Source organism: Podarcis filfolensis (assembly GCF_964270895.1).
Source record: "Podarcis filfolensis genome assembly, chromosome: 14".
Lineage (NCBI taxonomy): Eukaryota > Metazoa > Chordata > Lepidosauria > Squamata > Lacertidae > Podarcis > Podarcis filfolensis.
This window is the reverse complement of record NC_139616.1, coordinates 1484817-1512572: the sequence shown is the minus strand read 5'-3', so window position 1 is coordinate 1512572 and position 27756 is coordinate 1484817. Positions and strand designations below refer to the sequence as shown.

Below are 27756 nucleotides of genomic sequence, written 5' to 3'. Positions count from 1 at the left end.
AGTCTTGTGTATTGAGCATGCTGCTTGATGGAAGTGAGTTGTGGCAACTTACAAGCGCCGGGTGTGACGCCTCAGTGCCTTCCACATTCACTGCATTAGGAAGATTTGGGCATCAAATGGCAGGACAGAGTGTCAGACAAATTTGTGTTCTCCCAAGCACATAATCCCAGCATGTTTGCACTCTTGTCTCAGCAACATCTACTCTGGCTTGGTCATATCCACAGAATGGAAGATGGCAGGATCCCCAAGGATGTGCTCAACAGGGAAAAGGCTTCGGGCACCAGGCCTGCTTGCAGACCAACTCTGCACAACAAAGATGTCTGTAAATGTGACATGGAGGCTGACATCATCAACCCTGCCATGTGGGAATCCCTTGCAGATGATTGTAATGCCTGGAGACAGGTTGTGCATTCATAACAGTGACCAGAGGAGGAATGACTGCTGGGAGGAGTGCAGAGAGAAGAAATGCCTTGGTGCATCTGCAGCAGGACAACGGGATGTCTTCATCTGCCCCAGATGCAGCAGTACATGAATCTCCCTTATCAGTCTCTAAGGCCATGGCAGGCGGTGTAACCTTCCAACAGTTTCACTTTAGGGCAACAGTGGATAGCTTAATGAAGATTAGAGGTATCAGAGAATTCTGATAAAAACAGAAATGTTAATTAAGTTAATATAACAGAGGACACATAAATCAACCTAAGAAGTTGAAGGAAAAATGTACATTCTTTCACTGCATTGGAATAACAAGTTTCATGATGATGCTCAGCCTTAGGCCACGTTCAATTTGTTGTAATCCTATTAGTATTTGTAAACAGCTGTCTTTATTTACTTTATTGTGGCTTGTTTGTTAGAATCTATGATTTTGCTGTTTTAATGATTTAAACAAAGTATTACAAAATCAAAAAGAAAATGGAAATGTTCACATCTTCGCCCTGTATCCAGAATTGGGTGTCGGGTCACAGGTCCGCTCTCTGAGACACTGAGGCGTACCTGATGACAGAAATGAGAATTAGGGGTGAAACAAAGGCAACATTGACCTCTGAAAAGCCTTGAGAGGGGATCTCAAGCCCCAGAAGTACCAAGCGGTGCAGGAAAGGGGCTTCCCGATCACTCCAGCACTAATTAAAAGTGATGGAGGAAGGGAGAACCTCAGCATTTCTGGCTGTGAGACACCTCGAGACTCGAGCAAATCAGTGCTAAACTTCTCCATAAATTGGAATTAAAACTACAACTACTACTTTTTAACAACAAAGAACAAGTTATGCATAACGGAGGTACGTGAAATGAAAAGCAATAATTTGGAACTAAAAATTAAAGCACAAGTGAAGGAGAAAAGGAGGTCCACCTCAGCACAGTTTTAATAACTGTGGAAAAGAACTTTGTGAAAGAGAAACTCAAAAGCGAAAATTTATTACATATTAAAAAAAGTATAAAATTTGGCTAGCCTAAAAGCATTTTTGAGAGGGAAAACAGACTTATGTGCAGCCCGACCCTTGTCAGATACAGCAGCTGGGCAAGAAAAGAAGGGGGCGAGGAGCATTTACCCCAGCAAAAAGAAGGGGCCGGATTGGAGCAGACAAGGGGACCAAGGAGAGGAGAAGATGGGTGGCTGACTTTGCCGCTTGGAGCGGGTTTGTTAGTGGGACCCCCAGCAGCGGAGGAGGGCCGACGTGGGACGGCAAATGGATGGAGAGTGAGGTGAGGGATGATGTGGGCCAGCATCGGGACGGAGAGCGGGGTAAGGGGACAGCTTGGGAACAGAAAAGAGAAGGAGAAGAGGACGGAAAGGACAGACAAAATGGAGATCTACAGGGCATGAGTCAGCTTCTTTATTGATATTAATAGCGGAAGTGGATGGAAGAGGAGCCAAAAAGAGATGAGTTGGAACTGAACAGGTGAAGACTGAGACTACCGAGAAAAGGGAACAACCACACCGAGAGCCATCTCAGGGAGATAAGCAAAACTGCACACAATTAGATCTTTCTCTGCTACCCTTATTTTTTAAGAACTCTTCTATTATATATTGATAAATCCTTAATGAATTGACTGTGTGTATAGACAAGCAATAATAATTTGTGATAGAGATAACTGTGGGTAATAAATTGTATATAATTGAGGTTTGCAAATCAAAAATTTGGTATAAGGGGTAATAATTGAAGCAAAGAAATTAGGGAAAAAGTAAAATAAAATAAGAAGAGGATAGAGAATGAATTAGCGAGTTGGGGAAAATAAGAAAAGTGTATTAATTGAATTGAGAGAGGAAAGAGGCAGGGCACAATAAAAATTAATATGAAAAATTAAAAAATCAATTACCCGCAGGGAATAACCAATTGAAGTAAAATTTTAGAAAATAGAATAAATGCAAGAGGAAGACATAAAAAGAAGTTATTGGAAAGCTTGAATATACGTGGCACAGATATATAAGGAATCCAAAATGACTACAAAAAAAATTTAAAAAATACAAGCCATGATAGGATTGACGTCTGCCTCTGGAACACAAATTAGAAGACAATCAATAGTAGAGGTAGACCCTAATGCTGACATAAAGGAGCTGAACTTAGGAATGTAAGAGACCTAAGCGATAACATTAAAGCTCTGGACAAAAAACTAGATGAAATGGGGAATACAGTGGTACCTCGGGTTACATACGCTTCAGGTTACATACGCTTCAGGTTACACACTCCGCTAACCCAGAAATAGTGCTACAGGTTAAGAACTTTGCTTCAGGATAAGATTAGAAATCGGGCTCCGGCAGCGCAGCGGCAGCAGGAGGCTCCATTAGCTAAAGTGGTGCTTCAGGTTAAGAACAGTTTCAGGTTAAGAACAGACCTCTAGAACGAATTAAATTCTTAACCCGAGGTACCACTGTAAAATAGAACAAAACTCCAAACTGATAATAGATCTCTCAGGTCAGATTAAAGACTTGACTGTCAAAAATAAAGAGCTGGATAAGTCAGTGCAGGAGCTTAAAAGTAAAACCTCTAAACAAGAAGAGGTGGTCAAGAAGATCCAAAGTGATCATAAGGATATAAAGAGAAGCCAAGGAAAAGTCAAGGAAGAAATTACAGATCTGAAAAAAATACAGGAAGAAACTTGGGATGCAATTACTACACTGGAAATGCACCAACGAAAGATGACATTGTGTTTTACGGGCCTAGCAGAACAAAATTAATGGACTATGCTGAACTGGATAAGATGACAGGAAGGATTTGAAACTGGCGGGATCAGAGATTCTCAGAAGACTGGGGTAAATATGTGAACTATTTGAAAAGCAACTGTAATCAACAGATTACGCTAGTAGGACTACAGTAAGTTTTATAAGGAGAAACGTATGAAGCATTGCAAATTAGAGAAAGAATAGTGATATCAGTTATGAGTTAAGGTAATAGTGGAAGTGAGAAATGTATATTTAGTGATTAGATTGGAAAATTTTCAGATGAGATTGATGGAAGTCAAAAAATTGTATAAGATGTTAAAATAAGTTCAATTATTGTTGAAAATGATATGTTGAAAACTAATAAAAAAATATATACAAAGGAAAGTTTTTCAAAAACTTTGGAAAGAATGCATGAATTTGATCAGGTATCAGGATTCAAATTGAATAAAAACAAAATGAAGTTGATGGTAAAAAATATGGGTGACCAAGAAAAATTTGAATTCCATCTGGTCTGATGATAATGAAAAAAAATTAAATATCTGGGAGTTTGGATAACAACAAAAAAATATCAATCTATTCAATGATAATTACAATAAGATATGGAAAGAAATTAAGAAACATATGGAAATTTGGAATAGGTTAAACCTGTCCCTATGGGGGAGAATCTCAACTATTAAAATGAATGTGCTGCCCAAAATGTTGTTCCTATTTCAGATGATCCAAATCATAGGGGGGATCAGATGTTTCAAGAATTGGCAGAAGGAGTTATCCAAATTTATCTGGCAAGGTGAGAAACCCTGAATTAAATATAAATTACTAACAGATATAAAGGAAAGAGGGGGTTTCGCCTTGCCAGATCTAAAGCTTTATTATGAGGCCTCATGTTTGTGTTGGCTAAAAGAATGGATGGCTCTGAAAAATACAGGTATACTGGATATAGAAGGATGGGACAACAGATATGGATGGCACGCATACTTAGGTTATGATAAAGTGAAAGTACACAGGGAGTTTTTAAACCATATAATTCAAAAATCTCTATATACAGCGTGGGATACATATAAAAACTTGTTAGAACCAAATAAACCTTGGTGGCTCTCACCTATGGAGGCTTTCTCAGTAAAGGGAAAGAATATGGAATAAAATTGGACAATGTACAAAGAAATTCTAAAGGAAGAGCCTAAGCAACTCAAATTTTAAAAGTATGAAGAAATTAGACATTATTGTATGGACAGGTTACAATACCACCAATTAAACGATGTGTTTAAAATAGATAAGAAAATCGGATTTGAGAAAGAGATATCAAAACTAGAAAAAGAATTATTACAAAACAAAAAGAAAACATTATCAAAAACATACAGACTCCTGCTGGAGTGGGACGTAAAGGATGAAGAGATCAAAGACGTGATGATCAAATGGGCAAAAGACTTGGGCACTCTATCCAGATGTAGGATTGGGAAAGATTGTGGCAAAAAGATTTAAAATTTACGGCCTGCTATACAATAAAAGAAAACGTTATGAAAATGCTATATAGGTGGTACATGATCCCCAGCAAATTGGCTAAAATATATAAATCAAAATCACATGTATGCTGGAGGTGTAATCAAGGGGAAGGAACGATGTACCGCATGTGGTGGGGTTGTGATAAAATAAAAAAATTCTGGAACACTGTCTATGACAAATAAAAAAAAAATGTTTCGACAAACATTCGAGAAGAAACCTGAAGCCTTTCTTCTTGGCATTATGACAATTGATATACCCAATGACAAAAAAAAAGTGTTTCTATATGCTACAACTGCAGCAGCAATGTTAATTGCTAGGAATTGGAAGGGGGATAAGACACCAACAAAGGAAGAATGGCGAATCAAATTATGTGAGTATTTGGAATTGGCAAAAATGACAGAGGCAATTAGGAACCAACCAAAACAAAAATTTAAAAAAGAGTAGGAATGTGTAAAAGACTATTTAGGAAAACATTGCTCTCAAATAAAATCCTTGATGTGTTTCGAATAAATTTCACAAAGTTAAGAACAGATAGATAAGTTATATTATGTAATAGAAATGTAATAAAGACAAACAACATAGTCGAAAAGAGAAAGAAGATAGAAGAAGCTGCAATGAGGTGATGTGAAGTCACTTGTGAAGAAATATTGATATTGTCTGGTTTGTATATACACTATATGTGAAAACAGTATTGGAATATGTGTATGAATAACCAATGAAAAATTTAATAGATTTAATAAAAGCATTTTTTTAAAAAAAGAAATGAATAGGGTAGAATAACACAATTACATAACTAATGTGTAACTTGTGTTACATAATTTCTCCACATGGACAGTAAGACGAATCCTGTGTTTTTGGGGAGAGGTGGACTGCAGTGAATTGGAAAAGGTGCTGCGTGCAAGGAGTATGGGCAGAATGGAAACAGTGCCTTCTTACACCTTTGATGATGGTGCTAGGGATCATTATTAGAAGGACTGATAATAAAACTGTCAATATCATAATGCCATTACAGTGGTACCTTGGTTCTCAAACTTAATCCGTTCTGGGAGTCTATTCGACTCCCCAAACCATTAAAAAACCAAGGTGCAGCTTTTGATTGGCTGCTGGAGCTTCCTTCAATTGGAAGCTGCAGAAGCCATGTTGGACGTTCGGCTTCTGAAAAACGTTCGCAGACTGGAACACTTACTTCCACGTTTGTGGCATTTGGGAGCCGATTTGTTCGGGTGCTAAGCCGTTTGAGTACCAAGGTACAAATCAATGGTGCAACTGCACTTGGAATACTGTGCACATTTCTGGTGGCCTCACCTCAAATGGGACAGGAAGGAGCTGGAGCAACTTCTCTACATTAGGGATGTTTTCGTTTAGAGAAGAGGCTCATGGGGGAATCAAATAGACATGTATAAAAATTATGCATGGATTTGAGAAAGGGGATCAAGAAAAGTTTTCTCATAATACTAGAATTTAGAAATATCCAATGAAGCTGAATGTTGGAAGATTCAGGACAGATGAAGTGTTTTTTCATGCAGTTCATAGTTAAACCACGGAACTTGCTCCTGTGGGAGTCAATGAAGGCCACCAAACTGGATGGCTTTAAAAGACGACTGGAAAAATTCATGGAGGATCAGGCTAGTGGCTGCTGACCACAAGGGAATTGATGCTTTTGAATTATGGTGCTGGAGGAGACTCTTGAGAGTCCCATGGACTGCAAGAAGATCAAACATATCCATTCTTCAGGAAATGAGCCCTGAGTGCTCACTGGAAGGACAGATCGTGAAGCTGAGGCTCCAATACTTTGGCCACCTCATGAGAAGAGAAGACTCCCTGGAAAAGACCCTGATGTTGGGAAAGATGGAGGGCACAAGGAGAAGGGGACGACAGAGGACGAGATGGTGGGACAGTGTTCTCGAAGCTACAAACATGAGTCTGACCAAACTGCGGGAGGCAGTGGAAGACAGGAGTGCCTGGCGTGCTCTGGTCCATGGGGTCACGAAGAGTCGGACACGACTAAACGACTAAACAACAACAACCACAAGGGCTCTGTCCTGCCTTCGGGGCTGGAGGTGGGGGAAGACCTGCTTGTGGGCTTCTCAGGGGGATTTAGCCACCATGCGAGCAGAGAACTAGATAGGCTTTTGGCCTGAACCTGCAGCACTCCTCATATTTTATCATACCATTCCGTAGTAATGGATTGTACCATTTTAGATTGCAAATGGGGAGGTTGTGGGGCTAAAAAAAATATTAAGAAAAAGAAAAACTCTATCCAAACAGAAAAGGCTTACTTAGATATTTTCTCATTGATGTCCCACTCTTTGCCTGAAACTTTTGTACACAGGGAAGCATTGAAAATGACACCCCTCACCCATAGCTCCAACAGGCACCACTTTGAGCTATGCAAGTTGTAGGCCCAACCTGCGAGGGAATGGATGGCATTCAAGATCCCTTGAAATTAATGAGCATGACTAAGTGGGAGCCATTAATTTCAATAGGTCTACTCTGAGCAAAACTTAATTGAATACCACCCCATGTCTTAGGATGTTATTTGAACCTTTCCCAGCACTCTATGGAAAATGATGTCCTCCTTATATTGTCTCAGCTTGCATTCTTTACCTCTTCCTGTTGTTTTGTTTTTCTTCTTTCCTCTTCTAATCATCTGGTCACAATTTATCCTGATGAAGGATGGAACAAAACAGGTTGCCAGCATTGCTCCATCTCCCATTAATAACTCACCTTTCCTGTTGAGCTGCAAGACTGAAAATTTTCTCCATCCTTGCTAAACATTCCAAAGCTATGATCACCACTGAGCAGCTGCCTTTAAAACAAACAGAAACTGGGGGGGGGGATAACCTGCCAGAAAAATTGCTTTTTTCTTCACCCCTAAAATTAGTTTGGCCCAAGACCAGTAATATTAAGTTTTGGACCAATTACTGGTGTCTGGTCCAATATGCCATAACTCATCAGTGTTATAAATATCTGCTTCCTGCTATTGGAAGGGGGAGACTCCTGGTAATCCAACAGAATACAGAAGTTCTCTGTATGCCAATGTCTGGCAGAGCACACCTGATTCTCCCCCACCCCCACCCCCAAAATGATAGTTGAATTCAGAAGCTACTGTTAAAGAATATGATGGCAACTCTGGTAAATTATGCTGAGTTAAAATGGGTGAGCAACTCAAGGCTTGGGTCAAATCAGTTTGTAAATTAGTTGAGCCATTTCCTCCAATCATAATTCCATTGGGTTGCATAAAGGGTATATCAATGTGCTACATCCCTGAAAGCCGGTGAAACACAGTCTCCACTGAAGATCCTTGAAGCAAGAGGGTCCTTAGTATATGTGGGGTTTGCAGCCTTGTTTTGTCCCCAGGTTTTGGGGCCCAGGTTGTGGTGGTGGTTGATAAACCACAGATTCTTCTCTTGCATTCAGGGGCGCCTTACCCCAGCAACAGTGGGTGCCCAGGGCATACTGAGGACACATCGTATGGCCATGCCAATGTAATGTGTGCATGCTGTGCGCCATGCATGCATGGCCAAATAGAATATCAGGGGTGCCTTTCACTGAAAATGTGTGGGTGCCTGGGACCCCACAGCCTGCATAGATGCCGGCTATGCTAGGAAGATGGTGGCCTCTCCTTCCTTGGAGATTTTTAAACAGAGGTTGGATGGCCATCTTTCAGAGATTATTTAGTTGTGATTCCTGCATTGCAGGGGGTTGGGCCCTTGGGGTCCCTTCCAATTCTACAGTTCTGTGATTCTATGATTCCTTTCAGCCCCGAGTCCAAAGATCAAGGGGTCACTCCTCAGAATGAGGTATTTTATGTGAGGTAGCTGAGAGAGCATCTAAGAGGCGACATCATAGAAGTTGTTAAAATTATGCATGGCAAGGAGAAAGTAGAGAAAGTTTTTTCTTTCCTGCCCATAACTCTGGAATTCATGGATGTCCAATGAAGCTGAGCCACGGTCAATGAAGCTGAGCCAGCGACCGTAATGGCGGATTTCCTCTGATCTCTGGAGGAAATCGGCTTCGTGGAGCTGGGGTTCTACCGCTACAGCGAAGCGGGGACCCGAAAAAAATCACAGGTGGGGAAGCCTGTGAGCTGAAAGCTCGGCGGGCTCCATTTGCGCCCCCCCTGCTGCAAAGGAGCCTTTTTAAAGGCTCCGGATCGGACCGGGGGTGAGCGGCGTGGAGCTGAGAGCTGTCTACCCGTCTCCGCAAAGTGAAGCCGCATAGCCAGGGTCGGAGAGCGCTGATTTCTTCACTGGACAATTGGACTCGAAAACAACTACCCGTGAGTAGGATTTTGACATACATTTGGAAGAAATTTTTAAAGAATTTGGCACCGAAACGGGAAAGGTAAAAACAGGAAGTCTGCCTTTCCGGACTGTTAACAGATCAAAGCAAAGAGACTGTAAAGCTGTGACTGAGAAAGACGTGTTTTTGAAAGGATTAAAATCCAGCACCAAAAAGGAAATTTTCCCCTCTGTTTGCAGGAACAGTGGGGTGAGATTTGAAAGATATTTGTCCTGCAAGGAAAGGAAAACTTAAAGTATATCTGCTGACTTTAAAACCTGGGAACGGACTGCCTATGACGGGGGAGCCGATCAGAGGGAACTGTCAAACAGCAAGAGCAAAAAAGAGTTTGATTTAGCTCTGCAAAGGATACAGTGTTGACAGAACTATATTGGAAATTAAAGTAACCTTTTAGGACTGAAAATTTGATATTAAGATACTGGGAATTTATCAGGACTTTATTTGTTATAAAGTTGCAATAAGAAGTTGGAACTGTGACCCCTAGAGGTGACTATGTTGCAATGACATTCTAGTCAATAAGTAACTGCTGTGGAAAATTTCTTCTCAAAACAAACTCTCCAAGCGTGGGACTGACCTTGGGAGTGTATGTGAGTGTTATGGCAGATGATAAAGGGAAAACAGAGTTGACACAGGAAAAAACTACCAGGTCCGGTAGACAATACAAGACTGATACTACACATCAGAGAAGGCCTTCAATAGCTGGTGCAGCGGGTACAGTAGGAGCTGCTGCCCCACAGGTAAAACCAAAAGTTATGTCAACTGAAGACCTTTTGGCTCAAGCATTGGGCAAGATTGATGCAACTTTGGAGAAATTGGCTAATAAGGTGGAAGAGACAAATAGACAAGTAGCTGAGGCTTCAGCAAAAATGGATTTGAATACTTCAAGTATTGATGAATTAGGAAAAAAGGTGAACTCTAATACACAGTCTATTGAAAAACTACTGGAGGAATCGGCCTCAACTAGAAAGTTGGCTGAAGAGGCTAAGGAAATTGCAACTGCTGCTCAGGAAAAGATTCCACCGGTATATAAAAAGTTAGAAGAGCATGACTTGACACTGTCCATGATAGACTACAAAGAAAGGAGAGGAATTTAAGAATCAGAGGCGTGCCAGAAAGTGAGAAAGATAATTTGGCAGAATTTCTCACAAAGGAATTGTTACAATTTTGGCAAAAGGACCTGGGGAAAAAAGAATTTAAGATAGTCAGTGCATTTAGACTTGGCAGAAGACAAGGAAAGAACAAAGCAAGAGATTGTTTGATTACTTTAAAAACAAAGGAAGAAAGAGACAAAATTTTGAACTTACACTATCAAAGAACTTTGGAAATTGAGGACACTTTTGTGGAAATTTTCAAAGATATACCTAAACATATTTTGGAGGTAAGGGCCTACTACAGAGATCTGGCTGTTTTGTTGAGAAAAAACAAAATAATCTTCAGGTGGGAATTCCCCCAAGGCCTGTCTTTTAAATACAGAGGAAAGAAAATAAGAATAAGGACAGTAAATGACAAGGACAAGTTTCTGAAAGATCACGAAGAGGACCTACAGAAGGAAGTGGAATCTGGTGAGGACCCATCGGTGTCAGGAAAAGGACTTTTGGAGATAGCAAATTTATTATCTGGGCGCCCCGGCTCAGGGAGAGACAAGCTACCGACAGAAGAAGAACAACAACTTGGCGCAGTGGGAGGGAAAATTAATTAACTAATCATGTCTCTGCAACTTCTAAGTTGGAATTGTAATGGACTGAATTCCCCTAGAAAGAGAAAAGGTGTTTTCCATATATTAAAAAAAGAACAATTGGACTTGATTTGTTTACAGGAAACACATGTAACGAGGCTACACAGGAAAATACTTGTCAATAAAAGATTAGGGCAAGAGTTTATTTCGTCTGACAAAGTCAAAAAGAGAGGAGTGGTGATATATGTAAAGGAGAAATTTTCACCGAAATTTATCCTCAAAGATGAACAAGGAAGGTATTTGGTAATTGAAATTCAGTTCCAAGGAGAGAAATTTTTGATAGTAGGCGTGTACGCACCGAATGAGGGGAAGTCGGAATTTTTTAAGAAGTTGCATGAGACTCTTATGGATTTTATGGACTACAATATAATCCTGATGGGGGACATGAATGGAGTTGTATCTACTAATATGGACAAGGCGCAAAAACAGGTAGTCACCAAAGATGGTAGACTACCAAAAACCTTCTTCGAAATGACTGACAACATGGACTTGATTGATATTTGGAGAAATAAGAACCCTCTGGAGAGAGAGGGAACATTTTTCTCTGAAGCCAAGATGACATGGACCAGAATTGACCAAATTTGGATTACTAGAGGAATGGCACCAAAGATAAAAAAAGTGGAGATCTGCCCTAAAACTTGTTCTGACCATAATGCTGTAAAGATGGAGATGAAGCAAACAACAACCGGCACCTTCAGATGGAGGATGAATGACACCTTATTTAGAGATGAAGAAGTATACAACAAGGCCCAAAAGACTTTAAGAGACTATTTTGAATTAAATTTGCCAACAAATGTGGAAAAAAGAGTAATCTGGGATGCGAGTAAAGCTGTGATGAGAGGGTTTTTGATACAACAGAATGCATTAAAAAAGAGAAGGCAAAATGAGAAAAAAGATAAAATTTTGGAGAAAATTAAAGAAGGTGAGAAAAAATTGAGAGCCAAGCCGAAGTCACAAGAGATTCTGAGAGAAATAAAGATCTATCAAATGCAATATATGGAATTGATGAATCAGGAAATAGAATGGAAAATTAAACAAATGAGACAGAAGACATTTGAATCGGCGGACAAATGTGGGAAATTACTGGCTTGGCAACTGAAAAAAAGACAAAAATTAAACACAATTACAAACCTGGAAGTAGAAGGAAAAGACATAAACAATCCAAATGAGATTAGAAACTGTTTCCAGAAGTATTTCAAACAACTATATGCACAAGGGCCACAGAATGAAAGGGACATTGATGGATTTTTGAAAATAAATGGATTACAAAAAATTTCACAGGAAAGTAAAATACTGTTGAACTGTAAAATAACAGACTAGGAGATAGAAGGTGCCATTTTAAATATGCAATTGGGCAAATCTCCGGGACCAGATGGGTTGACTTCCAGATACTATAGATCTTTGAAGGACTGGCTAATTCAACCTCTGAAGGAAGTCTGCAATGAGATTTTGGAAGGGAAAAGGGCACCAGAATCGTGGAAAGAGGCCTACATTACACTTATACCGAAAACAGAGACTGAAAAGACTCAACTTAAAAACTACCGTCCCATATCCTTATTAAATGTGGATTACAAAATTTTTGCTGATATTTTGGCCAAGAGACTGAAAAGAGTATTGATTGAAGAGATACATAAGGACCAAGCGGGCTTTCTACCGGGAAGACATATATCTGATAACTTGAGGAATGTAATTGACATCTTGGAAAAGTTAGATGTGAACATAAATACCAAAGCTGTTTTGATATTTGTGGACGCGGAGAAAGCCTTTGACAACATTTCTTGGAGTTTTATGAAAAAGAACTTAGAGGGTATGGGGGTAGGCCAAGGCTTTGAAAATGGTATAAGTGCAATATACTCTGAACAAAAGGCTAAACTAATTGTAAATAATGTGGTTACGGAACAATTTAAGATAGAAAAAGGGACACGACAAGGGTGCCCAATTTCCCCTTTACTTTTTATATCGGTCCTGGAGGTTTTGCTGAATATGATTAGAAGGGACCGGTTGGTTAAAGGCATACAGGTCGGAGCCAAACAGTATAAATTGAGAGCATTTGCAGATAACCTAGTTTTGACGTTACAGGAGCCAGAATCTAGTACCAAAAGAGTTTTAGAATTAATTCAAAAATTTGGCCAGGTGGCAGGATTTAAACTGAACAAGTCCAAAACTAAGGTTTTAGAGAAAAATTTAACATTGTTTGAAAAAGAGAAATTTCAGAATGAAACAGGTTTGACGGTGGTGAAGAAAGTGAAATATCTGGGGATTAATATGACAGCTAAAAATGGGAATTTATTTAAAAATAACTATGAGAAATGCTGGTTAGAAGTGAAAAAAGATCTTGAAATATGGTCAAATTTGAAGCTTTCCTTGATGGGTCGAATTGCAGCTATAAAGATGAATGTATTGCCTAAAATGTTGTTTTTGTTTCAAACATTGCAAATTGTGGACAAGATGGATTGTTTTAAGAAGTGGCAGAAAGACATTTCTAAATTTGTCTGGCAGGGCAAGAAGCCCAGGATAAAATATAAGATTTTAACTGATGCAAAAGAAAGGGGTGGTTTTGCCCTGCCAGACTTCAAACTTTACTATGAATCAGCAGCATTCTGCTGGTTGAAAGACTGGCTGCTTCTTGAAAACACAGACATTTTGGACTTAGAAGGTTTTAATAACGTTTTTGGATGGCATGCATATTTGTGGTATGACAAGATTAAAGCACATAAGGCATTTAAAAATCATATTGTTAGGAGATCTTTGTTTAATGTTTGGATCAGATACAAGGATTTATTGGAAAATAAGACCCCAAGGTGGTTGTCACCAATGGAAGCGAAAGCCCAGAAAAAGCTCAATATGGAGGCCAAATGGCCGAAATATTGGGAAATTTTGGAACAAGAAGGAGACAGACTGAAATTGCAGAGCTTTGAGAAATTAAAAAACAAAGTGCGAGACTGGCTTCATTATTTTCAGATAATGGAGGCTTACAATTTGGACAAGAAAATTGGCTTCCAGGTGGAAAAATCTAAACTAGAAACAGAAGTGCTAGAACCTAAAACTAAGATCATGTCAAAAATGTATAACTTGCTGCTGAAATGGAATACACAGGATGAAACGGTTAAGTCAGCTATGATTAAATGGGCACAAGATGTTGGACATAACATTATGTTTGCTGACTGGGAACAGTTATGGACCACCGGTATGAAATTTACGGCATGTGATGCCCTAAGAGAGAATATTCTGAAAATGATATACAGGTGACACATGACACCAGTCAAGCTTGCAAAAATATATCATTTGCCTGATAATAAATGTTGGAAATGTAAGGAGGTTGAAGGTACATTTTTTCACCTTTGGTGGATGTGCCCAAAGATTAAGGCTTTCTGGGAAATGATTTATAATGAAATGAAAAAGGTATTTAAGTATACCTTCTTGAAGAAACCAGAGGCTTTTCTCTTGGGCATAGTCGGCCATTTGGTGTCAAAGAAGGACAGAACTTTCTTTATGTATGCTACAACGGCAGCAAGAATACTTATAGCAAAGCACTGGAAGACGCAAGATCTACCCACTCTGGAAGAATGACAGATGAAGTTGATTGACTGTATGGGACTGGCAGAAATGACCGGCAGAATCCGCGACCAGGAAGAAGAGTCGGCAGAAGAAGATTGGAAGAAATTTAAGGACTATTTACAGAAATATTGCAAAATTAATGAACTTTGAAAGATGCTGGATTGAATTTATGTGGTCTCTAGCTGTTATGATAAAAAGAAATGGGATAAATATTGTTTAAGTTATAAAATTTAAAAAAGTTAATTGGAAAATAAGGTGTTAGTTAAAAGGAATGTTAAGAGATTAGGATTTGCTGGATAATCATTTTGAACTAGAAAACAAGAAGGGGAGGTATGAGGAAGTCAAAGAAACATGTTATTGAAAAGTGATATTGAAATTGATTTGTTTTTAATATTTTTCTTTTTCCTTTTCTTTTTTGTTTGTATAAAATTGAAAAATCGAATAAATATTTATAAAAAAAGAAGAAGCTGAGTGAAATAGATGAAGGTAAAGAAAGGATTGTTTCATGTAGTGCATAGTTAACTATTGTTGCTGTTGTTTAGTTGTGTCCGACTTCATGACCCCATGGACCAGAGCAGAGTTAACTATAGCACTCGATTAAGGCTGCCTTGGATGGCTTTAAAAGAGGGTTGGACAAATTAAAAGAGGAGAAGGCTTTCAGTGGCTACTAGGCAGGGTGTCAAGCAGAGACAACGATGCTTTTAAATACCATTTGCTGGAAACTACGGGGGGGGAGAGGGTCTTGTGCTTGAGCGCTGCTTGGGGGTTTCCAACAGGGCATCTGACTAGCTGCTGTGAGCACAGGATGCTGGTCTAGGTGGGTCATTGGCCTGATCCAGAAGGCTGTTCTTATGTTCTTATTTGGTGCCATTGCAGTTTGCAGCCATGACTAGAAAAGCTCTTTAAACTTAGAGAAAACATTTACCATTACCTGGTTCTTTGATTTCCCCCCATGTTTAAAGAGCATTTTGTACCACTTTATCCATGCACGGTGTAGGCACTTTCCACCAGGCTCAGAGTGCTCCACTTGGAGGAAAGACCCCTTGGCCATTCTGAGAGTGAGGCAGGGAGAGGGATGGTGAACAACAGCAGGGTCTCCCTGTTTGCCTTCATTGAATAGATTTGACTCATAGCACAGTTCGGAGGTAACTATTGGCTAATGACAGAGGTTGTGCTGGGACACACATCACAATGAGGGAAGCCTTCTTGGAAGACTAGGGCAATAATTACACTGAGTTTTCTAAGTCAGTGCCAACACCTTGCATTGTGCCCAGAATAAACTACATAAATATCAAGATGTAATAAATTATTATAAGAATATTATTTTTCTCATGCATAAGGTAAAGGTAAAGGTACCGCTGCCCGTACGGGCCAGTCGTGACCGACTCTAGGGTTGTGCGCTCATCTCACTCAAGAGGCCGGGAGCCGGCGCCGTCCAAAGACACTTCCGGGTCACGTGGCCAGCGTGACGAAGCTGCACTGGTGAGCCAGCACCAGCGCAGCACACGGAAATGCTGTTTACCTTCCCGCTATAAAGCGGTACCTATTTATCTACTTGCACTTAGGGGTGCTTTCGAACTACTAGGTGGGCAGGAGCTGGGACCGAACGACGGGAGCTCACCCCGCTGCGGGGATTCGAACCGCCGACCTTACGATCAGCAAGTCCTAGGCACTGAGGTTTTACCCACAGCGCCACCCGCGTCCCTTTTCTCATGCATACATAGTTTCTATATTGCCATAGTATTTTCTCTTTCTCCAGCTGTATGTACATTAAAAATATTTAAAGCCAGTTGCTCCAAACAAGAACTCAGCTGTTTCTAAAATGACAAGAGGTTGAAATCTTTCTTGGGGCTTCCTCTTGATCATGTTTTGAGGGAATGTAGGTTTTAGCCAATGCTAGTTCTGCTCAGAGTAAATCCATTGAAATGAATGAATTTAATTCCCAGTGATGTCAGTGTGCCTTCTCTGAATGGGGCTAATATTGGGAACAACCCGCTGTCCTAGTCATTCCCTTAATCCAGTGCAATGAGAATGGAAGGACTGTGGTTCGGGGGGAGCACCTACTTTGCATGCAGAAGTTCCCATGTTCAGTTGTTGGCATCTCCAGACTGGAGGAGAGCCCCGCCTAAAACCATGGAGAGCACTTCCAGTCAGATAGACCATTGGTGGCAAACATCTTCCCATGCTTCTCTCTAAAGAATTCCCACTCCCTCCACTTTTTGGTTCTTGACTGCAGACAGCTTCGGTCTACCTGCTACATTCTTTTATTAGTCCTGCATTAATTCACAGTCATGTCTGCTGTGATAAGTAATATCTATTGACAAGTGTTGGTTCCACAAATCAAGGTGGTTGGGCGAAGATGGTCTAAACCCATCACAGGTGAGAAAGCAGATGATTTCCTCATGCCATTTATTGCCCGGACCTGAGAAGCCTCACTCATGTAGTGCCATTAAAAAGTCTAATTGTATAGCATTCGGTATGCATAGCTGCCTCTACTCATGGTAGCACTATGCTAGTTAGTTGCTGCCCTCTCCCACCTTGATTCTCTTGAAACTAACAAGAGGCCTACACAGCTCAGACTCAGGGGCCACAGACTGGATCTTCTAACCCTCAAGAAACCAACCCATATACTTGCAGCCCTTGTTTTATGTAGCCCCCTCGCCTGAAACTGGAGTATCCTCCCATCCCATCAGAGTTCTTTTCTTCCTGTTCATTCCCTCCTTGTGTTTCATTGATTTTAAAAGTGTTTCCTCTTGATTTTAGGTAGTTTCACAACAAACAAAAGAGGAAATGTTTAGAAAAAGTTAAATTTATTTTTCAAAACTTTTTATTTGTAATCATATGGCTTGAGAGAATAAGTCACCCCAGCCTCAAGGCATCTGAAAACAAATTAGTAGACTTTGTGTGTGAGAGAGAGAGGAGAGAGAGAGAGAGAGAGAGACTAAAACGGGTTAGTTTCTAATATCTGAATTGGTCTGTTGTACTAAAATCCTCCTCCTCCTCCCTATTTCAGAGTAACCCCATCAAACACAGTGGGGTTTGCTTCCGAGTACATATGTGTAAGATTGGAAATTCTAATTCAAGGTAACTATGGTGAAAACCTGGAGCAAGGTGATCTTCATCCCAGATTAATTAATCCAAAACACTTTTGTCTCTGGCTCCATCCATAATAATCTCTGGTTCTTCCCACCACCAATGTGTGGCCCTCAACAGATTGCTCTCAAGAGAGTACAGCCCTCCACAGAAAAAAGGATGCCCACCCCCACTCAAACCCATGTGGCCCTTTCGATAAGGAGGCATAAGAAGGGGCATATGAAGCTGCCTTGTCCTCATCCAGACCCTTGCACTATCTAGCCCTGTGCTGCCTATTGTTGTTCCTCAGGTGTGGTTTTCCTGCTCCAGTTCCACTACCTGCTTTGCATGAGTGGAGATCCTGGAAATTCTGCAAGCCAAGCATGTGTTCTTCCAGTAATCTGTGAGAACTCCCTATTAGTTTTGCTGATTTTTTTTTAAAACCAAATGCCAAGGCATTTCATAGAAGCTTTTCAGTTATCCTTGTAACTGATCTACACTTTTTGTCTCTTCTTGACAGAGCATTGGCTGTGATGACTATCTGGGCTCAGACAAAGTGGTCGACAAATGTGGGATATGCGGAGGGGACAACACAGCTTGTCAAGTGGTCTCAGGGGTCTTCAAGCACACCCTGACCAACCTTGGCTACCACAAGATAGTAGAAATCCCAGAGGGGGCCACAAAAATCAACATTACAGAAATGTCCAAGAGCAACAATTACTTAGGTAAGTCATGTTTCATTTAAACTAAAAACTTGATGTTAGGAGGTCAGAAGAGGGATAGATTGGGATCGACCAGCCTGGCTTTGTTCCATAGTTTCAAATGCACTCAGTCTTTAAGTCCATTTTCTTTTACACTCAAGTGGTCTATAAATGTTGTGAGATAAATACATACTGACCCATTGCCTACTGATTTAAATTATATACAAAGCCCATTTAAATTGCATACAATTTGTACACACAAATACATGTATCCACATGCTTGTATTTTGCATCTTACTTAGTGAAAGTAGGGCTGAAAACAGAAGCCTGGGTTCTCTGTATCCATCTCCTGCAGCCCTGTGTGATGCCCTGGCTTTGATTTTATCTTATCTGCTTTGCATCTGAAATGCAGATGTGGCCTCTCAGGGTCTCTCATCAGCTGGTTGCAACTTGTGAAAACAGGAAAGACATTTGCCTTTATGGTGTATGCAAAGTGTCTGGTAGCGCTGGGTAGAAGGGCAGTCATGGGAACCTTCCTTCTTGGGAGGGGGAAAGATTGATTTACTGCACCAAGAGGCCTGACAGCCAGACCCTCTGCTTTAAAGTGGTTTTATGTGGTTATGTGTGACAGGTTTTTAAAAGCATCCACCTTGGGGTTGGCACAGGCAAAGCCACAGGGACTCTAGGGACTGTGTGAGGCCTGAGAAACCAGGGGCTGGTTCTGTTCCCATACTCGCCAATCACCCCGATTCCAGAGCAGAAATGTTGCAATTTTATGCCAGTGCTCTTTCTGTGAAATGCCGCTGAGTGGTCACATCGGTTTTAATGTTTCTCTCTTTTTAAAGCAGTCTTCCTCCCACCCCTTTCTTTAACTATTTGTTCTCTCTTATATTCAGTAGCCTTTTCCCCAATGCACTTGTCTGGAATCCTGAGTTTTCCATTTCCTTCCACTTACTGCTGCCACTATAAGCTCTGCACGAACTTGGTTTTTCTTCAGTTGGTTTTCCATTCTGTCCCCTCAGAGCTAGCAGCCATCTCTTTTCATGCTATGGAAGGGCTCTATCCTCATGGGCCAGCGAGCCTTTATCTATGCCATCACAGCTCCGTCCTCAAACCTTTTAGGCCCAAGTTTCCACCTTTCTGCCAGAATTGAACCTGGTTTCTGATTTCATCATTTTCTTGGGGGTAGCCAGTGTGGTGCTCTCCAGATTTTGTTGGACTGTCACTTCCATCATGCCTGTCCATTGGCCATGCTGCTTGGGGCTGATGGGAGTTGTAGTCAAATGACACTTGGAGGATATCATGTGGACTACTCCTGAGTTGTTTGTTTGTTTGTTTATTAGCTGCCTTTTGCCTTAAGGTCCCACGGCAGGTTACAATGTTAAAACAGAATATTAAACACAGTTTAAAACAATTAGCAATCCTAAAAATAAGGTAGGTCCTAAAAATATACACCTCAAGCATCCAGAGCCACAGTCAAGAGGTATATCTTTAGCATCCTCTGAAAGCTACATAATGAGGGTGTCTGATGCACTTCTGTGGATTGCTGGCTCCCTACACATTTTCCCAAAAGCTTGCCGAAGGAGGAGGAGGAGGAGGAGGAGGAGGAAGCTTATAACTGGGCATTTATGACCTGTTTGGACCAGGCTGATCTTCCTTTCGTGGTGTTCTGGCTTGAATGGAAATTGATGCCTCTTGCTCCTCCAGTGAACAGATGGGACAAAAATGCCCTTTCCCCTTGCATCTGTATTCCTGGTGCTGGCATATGAAGCCCTTCCTATAACTTTGAAGGAAAAGGTCACCAATCCACTTTAAATTAGATAATTGCAATGCTTCAGCAGTCAGCCATTTCTTAGGAAATGCTCAGAGTGCTTATTCCTTTATTGTAAATGGAGCCTTACACTGTCTACTCAGAAGTAAGTCCCACTGTATTCAATGGAGGTTGCTCCTAGGTAACTGGGTCAAGATTGGCCAACCTTACATTGCAATCCTAAGCATTTTTACTCAGAAGTAAGTCCCACTGAATTCAATAGCATTTACTCAACATTTATGTTCCTGATCATTCTCACAGTTTCTCTCCTCCTCCTCCTCCTCCTCCTCTTTTTCCCTGACAGGGACTCAAGGCAGCTTACAGCTAAAATTTTATTCCATTTATCTGTGGAACATGTTGTACACGATCCCTTCACTCACACATTTTTTCTTTACAACAATCCTGTGAGGTACTGTAGGTTTGGCAGAGAGGGTGCCATTGGCTCAAGGTGACCAATGTAGATGTGTATATGGCATCTATGTGTGCAGGAGATAAAACACAGGAGAAGCTTCCTGGTGTAGAAAAGGATATCTCTATTTTCATCTGAGAAATGTTGGAGGGTGTGGGCACCAGGTTTGCCACTGCGTAGACAGGAAGCTGGATGAGACGGGCCTTTGCCTAATCTGGCAGCCAGGGTCTTCTTCCCTTCTTCTTTAAAAAAAGCATTAACTTTTTATTGAATGTTATAATATATCCACAAGTGTATATACAACCCAATTACAAAGGTATTACAAAGGTATAGCCAGTGCTTTTTTTCTGGGGAGACGCGGGGGTACGCATTCCCCTAAACATTTTGTAAATCTAAGTTTGCCCTCATTGAGGGGCACTATTTCAATATGAGTTGGAAAATGAGAGCACGCCTAAACATTTTTTAAAGCACTGGGTATAGCCACAAGTAAACGTGGATCAACAGAAAATAATAATGGGCAGCTCCCAATAGAATATTAAAAACATGATAAAACATCAACCGTTAAAAACTTCCCAAAACAGGGCTGCCTTCAGATGTTTTCTAAAAGTCTGGTAGTTGTTTATTTCCTTGACATCTGACAGGAGGGCATTCCACAGGACAGGCGCCACTACCGAGAAGGCTTTCTGCCTGGTTCCCTGTAGCTTCACTTCTCACAGTGAGGAAACTGCCAGAAGGCCCTCGGAGCTGGACCTCACTGTCTGGGCTGAATGATGGGGTGGAGACGCTCCTTGAGGTATACTGGACTGAGGCTATTTAGGGCTTTAAAGGTCAGCACCAACACTTTGAACTGTGCTTGGAAACGTACTGGGAACCAATGTAAATCCTTTTGGACCAGTGTTATATGGTCTCGGCAGCCACTCCCAGTCACTAGCCTAGCTGCCGCATTCTGGGTTAGTTGTAGTTTCTGGGTCACCTTCAGAGGTAGCCCCACGTAGAGTGCATTGCAGTAGTCGAAGCGGGAGATAACTAGAGCATGCACCACTCTGGCAAGACAGTCTGCGGGCAGGTAGGGTCTCAGTCAGTGTACCAGATGGAGCTGGTAGACAGCTGCCCTGGACACAGAATTGACCTGTGCCTCCATGGACAGCTGTGAGTCCAAAATGACTCCAAGGCTGCGCACCTGGTCCTTCAGTGGCACAGTTACCCCATTCAGGACCAGGGAGTCCCCCACACCTGCCCAACCCTGTCCCCCAAGAACAGGACTTCTGTCTTGTCAAGATTTAACCTCAATCTGTTAGCCGCCATCCATCCTCCAACCGTCTCCAGACACACAGGACCTTCACCACCTTCACTGGTTCTGATTTAAAAGAGAGGTAGAGCTGGGTATCATCTGCATACTGATGAACACCCAGCCCAAACCCCCTGATGATCTCTCCCAGCGGCTGCATGTAGATGTTGAAAAGCACGGGGGAGAGGACAGAACCCTGAGGCACCCCACAAGTGAGAGCCCAGGGGTCTGAACACTCATCCCCCCCCAATTTCTGGACACGGCCCAGGAGGAAGGAGTGGAACCACTGTATAACAGTGTCCCCAGCTCCCAGCCCCTCTAGACCATGGGTAGACAAACTAAGGCCCGGGGGCCGGATCTGGCCCGATCGCCTTCTAAATCCAGCCCACTGACGGTCCGGGAATCGGCATGTTTTTTACATGAGTAGAATGTGTGCTGTTATTTAAAATGCATCTCTGGGTTATTTGTGGGGCATAGGAATTCATTCATTTTTTTCCCCAAAATATAGTTTGGCCCCCCACAAGGTCTGAGGGATAGTGGACCGCCCCCCTGCTGAAAAAGTTTGCTGACCCATGCTCTAGACGGTCCAGAAGGATGTTATGGTTGATGGTATCAAAGGCTGCTGAGAGATCCAGCAGAACTAGGAAACAGCTTTCACCCTTGTCCCTAGCCCGCCTGAGATCATTGACCAGTGTGACCAAGGCAGTTTCAGTCCCATGACGATCTCGATTGGAAGGGATCCAAATGGTCCGCATCCTCCAGACCTGGACTTGCTCAGCAATCACCACCTCAATCACCTTGCCCTAGAATGGAAGATTTGAGACTGGGTGATAGTTGGCCATATTGGCTGGGTCCAAAGATGTTTTTTTAATGACTGCCTCTTTCAGTGGGCCTGGGAAGGCTCCCTCACAGAGGGAAGCATTCACCACCCCGCAGTCCATCGCTCAGACCTTCCCTGCTCGCTTTTATGAGCCAGGATGGGGGAGGATCAAGGAGACAGGTGGTTGGTTTCACTCATTCAAGCAGCCTGTTCACATCCTCGGAGGTAACAGATTGGAATTGATCCCACGCAACTCGTCTAGACAGAACTCTAGCACTCTCCTGCCCTGGCCCTGTGCCCATGGTGGAGTCTACCTCTTTCTGAATCTGAGTGACTTTATCCGCAAAAAACTTTGCAAAATCATTGCAGGAGATCTTGGAGTCCTTACCAGGCCCTGATGGTGAAGGTGGTTCCATTAAATTGCAAACCACCTGAAAGAGTTTTCTGTTGCTGTTTTCTGCAGATGCAATAAAGGTGGTGAAGAAGGTCCTCTTTGCCATCGCTATCAACACTTGGTAGTCTTGATGTTGAGTTCTAACCTGTGTCCAGTGCGATTCAGAATGAGTTTTCCACCACCGGCGCTCTAGCTGTCTCAGTGATTGTTTCATTGCCCTCAGCCCTGGAGAAAACTGCGGAGCTGTCTGGGCTCCATGTAATCGGAGAGGGCACTTTGGAGCCAGACAGTAGATAGCCCTGGTTAACTCTGCATTCCAGCAGACCACCAGGGAATCAGCTGAAAGGCCATCAACATGGGATAAAGCATCCCCTACCACTCTCTGGAAAGCATTTGGATCCATTAAGTGGCGGGGGTGGACCATCCGAATCGGTCCCACCTCCCTGCAGAGGGGAAGGGTCGCAGAGAAGTCCAGTTGCAACAGGAAGTGATCCAACCATGACACTTATTTTGTTTCACTTTTACTTAGTGTCAGATCACCCACATTCGTAGAGGTGAACACCAGGTCTAAGGCATGTCTGTGGCTATGAGTTGGGCCAAACATATTCACGGACAGCCCCATGGAGGCCATGCTTTCCATGAAGTCCTGAGCGGCCCCTTGTAAGGTTGTGTCAGCATGGATGTTAAAATCCCCTAGGACAACCAAACTAGGTGTTTCCAGGAGAATATCTGCCACGACCTGAAGTAGCTCAGGCAGGGAATCCATGGGTTCAGCAGGAAGGTCGGTACACCCAAAGAAATCCAGTACTGCCCCTATTGCCCAACTTCCAGAACATGCACTCAGAAAACTGGGTCACCAGGGGGCGCATTGGAAGATGGCTGACAATAACATCTCTCCGACCCACACGAGGTAATTAAGAGGCTGTTATGGGAGTATGCAGCCTCCCTTTCCCCCCCCCCAAGGGAATGGGGGGACTGCCTTGCCTGCTGTGCCCATAATTCACCCCCAGATTCGAAAGAATGGGGTGAGGGCACTAGGCACGAAGCCCTCGGGTGGGTCTGGCTCTCCCGGATGCTGTCTCTGATCACGCACTAGTTGCATCAGCTCGAAACATATAATTGGAAACAGAAGCAAATGCACATACTTCAGGTGAAGATCAGGAGTAAAGACTGCTGATTAATGGGATCTCTGTGAGTGGAGCGACGGGCTGGACAATAAATCAAGTGAAGACTCATCATTAAAAGATTGGTATGTCGGAGCGAAACAGAAAGGGGGGGGGGAGGAAAAACTTTTCTTTTTTTGTCTTATATGAGTACCCAATAATCCTCCCTCCCAGAGAGAAAGAATCGTTGCAAATTACTAATCACAAGCAGGAGATTAAAAACTGTGTGGAAATAAGGACTGGTGGGAACGTCTGATGGAAAGAAAGCTTTGTGACGCAGTTTCAAATGGAGATTTGTTAAGACAGGCCTGCTTAACAAGGAAGGAAGGAAGGAAGGAATCCTGCTCACAGGAGGACGAGGGGGAGGAGGACCATGGTCATCGGAATGTGAATGTATGGTTATCGGAATGTGGATTTGACCTGGCAGGGCCCCCTGAGATACAGTTTTGCTTTTTTTTAAAAAAATATTTATTAAAGTTTTAAAGCTTACAAAAAGAAAAAATAGAAAACACCATATTAAACAAAAACAAGACAACTGGAATGTGTCCAGAGGAGGGCAACCAAAATGGTCAAAGGCCTGGAAACGATGCCTTATGAGGAACGGCTAAGGGAGCTGGGCATGTTTAGCCTGGAGAAGAGGAGGTTAAGGGGTGATATGATAGCCATGTTCAAATATATAAAAGGATGTCACATAGAGGAGGGAGAAAGGTTGTTTTCTGCTGCTCCAGAGAAGCGGACACGGAGCAATGGATCCAAACTACAAGAAAGAAGATTCCACCTAAACAGTAGGAAGAACTTCCTGACAGTAAGAGCTGTTTGACAGTGGAATTTGCTGCCAAGGAGTGTGGTGGAGTCTCCTTCTTTGGAGGTCTTTAAGCAGAGGCTTGACAACCATATGTCAGGAGTGCTCTGATGGTGTTTCCTGCTTGGCAGGGGGTTGGACTCGATGGCCCTTGTGGTCTCTTCCAACTCTATGATTCTATGATTCTATGATTCTATGATTCTACATCACAATAAGGAAAAAGGGGGGGGGGAGAAAAAGAAAGAAAAAAAAACAGAAAAATAAAAACAATTAAAAAACACAACGAATCTTCCCATAACTTATCTTTCATTTGCTTGTTTCCTTGACCTCCTCACACCTCCCTTTTTTGTATTCTAGTTCAGTTAGCTATTTCAGCAAATCCTTTCCATCTTTTCCAGTTTTTGTCCTATAATTTATCTTAATATAATGTAACTTTACTTTCCCTCCTTTCACCAATTAACAGTCTATTTTTTCTTAATCCTTTATAAACATTTCTGCTAAAACCACATAACTTCATTCCAACATCCTTCTAACATTCCTTAATTTTACAATGTTTCTGTAAATAAACTTTAAATTTCTTCCAATTTTCTTCCACCGACTCTTCTCCCTGGTCTCAGATTCTGCCAGTCATTTCCGCCAGTTCCATGTAGTCCATCACCTTCATCTGCCATTCTTCCCGGGTGGGTAAATCTTGTGTCTTCCAGTACTTTGCAATAAGTATTCTTGCTGCTGTTGTGGCATACATAAAAAAAGTTCTATCCTTCTTTGGCACCAATTGGCCGACCATGCCCAGGAGAAAGGCCTCTGGTTTCTTCAGGAAGGTATATTTAAATACCTTTTTCATTTCATTATAAATCATCTCCCAGAATGTCTTAATCCTTGGGCACGTCCACCAAACGTGAAAAAATGTACCTTCAGTCTCTTTACATTTCCAACATTTATTATCGGGCAAGTGATAAATTTTTGCAAGCTTGACTGGTGTCATGTACCACCTGTAAATCATTTTCATTATATTCTCTCTTAAGGCATTACATGCTGTGAACTTCATACCTGTGGTCCATAACTGTTCCCAGTCAGCCATCATAATATTATGTCCAACATCTTGTGCCCATTTAATCATAGTTGATTTCACCGTTTCATCCTGAGTGTTCCATTTCAACAGCAAGTTATACATTCTTGATAAAATCTTAGTTTTGGGATCTAACAGTTCTGTTTCCAATTTTGATTTTTCCACCTGGAAGCCAATTTTTTTGTCCAAATTATACGCCTCCATTATTTGGGAATAAGTGGAGCCAGTCTCACACTCTATTTTTTAGTTTTTCAAAACTCTGCAGTTTTAATCTATCTCCCTCTTGTTCCAAAATTTCCCAATATTTTGGCCATTCGGCCTCCATATTGAGCTTTTTCTGAGCCTTCGCTTCCATTGGTGACAACCACCTTGGGGTTTTGTTTTCAAGCATGTCCTTATATCTTATCCAGACATTAAACAGTGCTTTTCTGACAATATGGTTTTTAAACGCTTTATGTGCTTTGACCTTATCATACCACAAATATGCATGCCCTGAGATACAGTTTTGCAGGCCTGTGAAAATCAACGGACAGACTGTGGAAATGTTCTTTGTGGAGGTGTGGAAATGGCGCCTGTCCTTTATGTGATATGGCTCTTGGAGAGTGTAAAATCCACACAGGATATGTTTGTTTTCAACCCGCTTGGGAAGATTATCAGAGATCACAAAGAAAGGAGTATATGATAACAAGAAGAAGATGAGAAAAATAACAAAGAGACTATCTGGACAGAACTGGACAGAACTGTGTAATTAAAGCAGCAACAAGAGTGATGTTTGGATCCCTTTCGGAGCTCGAAGTATGGGTACCCCCAATAAAAATTTAAAAATCTGGCTGTATAATTTGGAACTAATGTGATTTGGAATTAATGTGATTTGATTGGCCTTTTAATAAAAATTATTTGAAAAAAGAAAAAGAAAACTGGGTCTTCCCAATAGGATGCCTGGTGAAAGCTAATGACTTCCTAAAAATCACTGCACCCTCTCCCCACCTATATGACCTGGGTTGCTGTGCGTAACAGAAACTATCTGCTTCATCCAGCCAAGTCTCTGTTACATATGCCAGGTTAAGTCCTCCATCCACGATCAAGTGGCATGCATTGCACAGCAGTACCTTAAGGTCATGTGGGTCAAACAACAGGGAAAATAATAAATCAACACATCATCATTGCAATACACTCTAGTATATAAAAGAGTGAAAAACATTTCAGTAAGTTATCAGAGAGTATCTTTTATCAACAGTACATAAAGGGGTGGAGGAAACAAGCAAATCATACCAGAACAATTTCGGTGACAAATCATACCAGAACAATTTCTGAGAGTCAGGAGGCTAAATTACTCCCACATGAACCATTGTATATACCAAGTGGGTATCAAGCACTAAAATACATATATTTCTCCCTGCAAACCTCTGCTCATTTTACTTGCGTCTGTCAATTTTTCTGCCAAACCTTTTAAAATTACCATATTTTTCATTCTATAAGACGCACTTTTTCCCTCCTAAAAAGTAAGGGGAAATGTGTGTGCGTCTTATGGAGCGAATGCAGGCTGTGCAGCTATCCCAGAAGCCAGAACAGCAAGAGGGATTGCTGCGCAGCAATCCCTCTTGCTGTTCTGGCTTCAGGAATAGCCACGCAAAGCCCCTTCAACAACATTTGATTCAGATATTTTTTTTCATGTTTTCATCTTCTAAAAACTAGGTGCGTCTTATGGTCGGGTGTGTCTTATAGAACAAAAAATACGGTATATATTCATCCATCTACCATATTTACAGAAGAATGCTTTGCTATGATCCCATTAGAAAAGATGGGCCAAGCAAACCTTACTAGACTGCTCAATCCCTCACTAGCCTACAGTGGTGGGCAACCTGTGACCCTCCAGATGTTGGTTGGGACTCCAGGGCCCATAGTCCCTGGCCATTTGCCATGGGTGTGCATTCACCACACCGTGGCAGAGGTGCACCCCAAGCAACAGCTGA

The 27756-nt window shown here is 41.8% G+C and overlaps 1 protein-coding gene across 1 annotated transcript in view; it reads left to right on the top strand.

Annotated features, from left to right (window-relative positions):
* Positions 1 to 27756, top strand: part of THSD4 (thrombospondin type 1 domain containing 4) — a 146781-nt gene that overhangs the window by 49970 nt on the left and 69055 nt on the right. The window contains exon 2 of the mRNA XM_083586569.1: positions 17848 to 18052. Within this exon, the coding sequence (XP_083442695.1) occupies positions 17848 to 18052 (205 nt within the window). The remainder of the gene's footprint in view (positions 1 to 17847; positions 18053 to 27756) is intronic.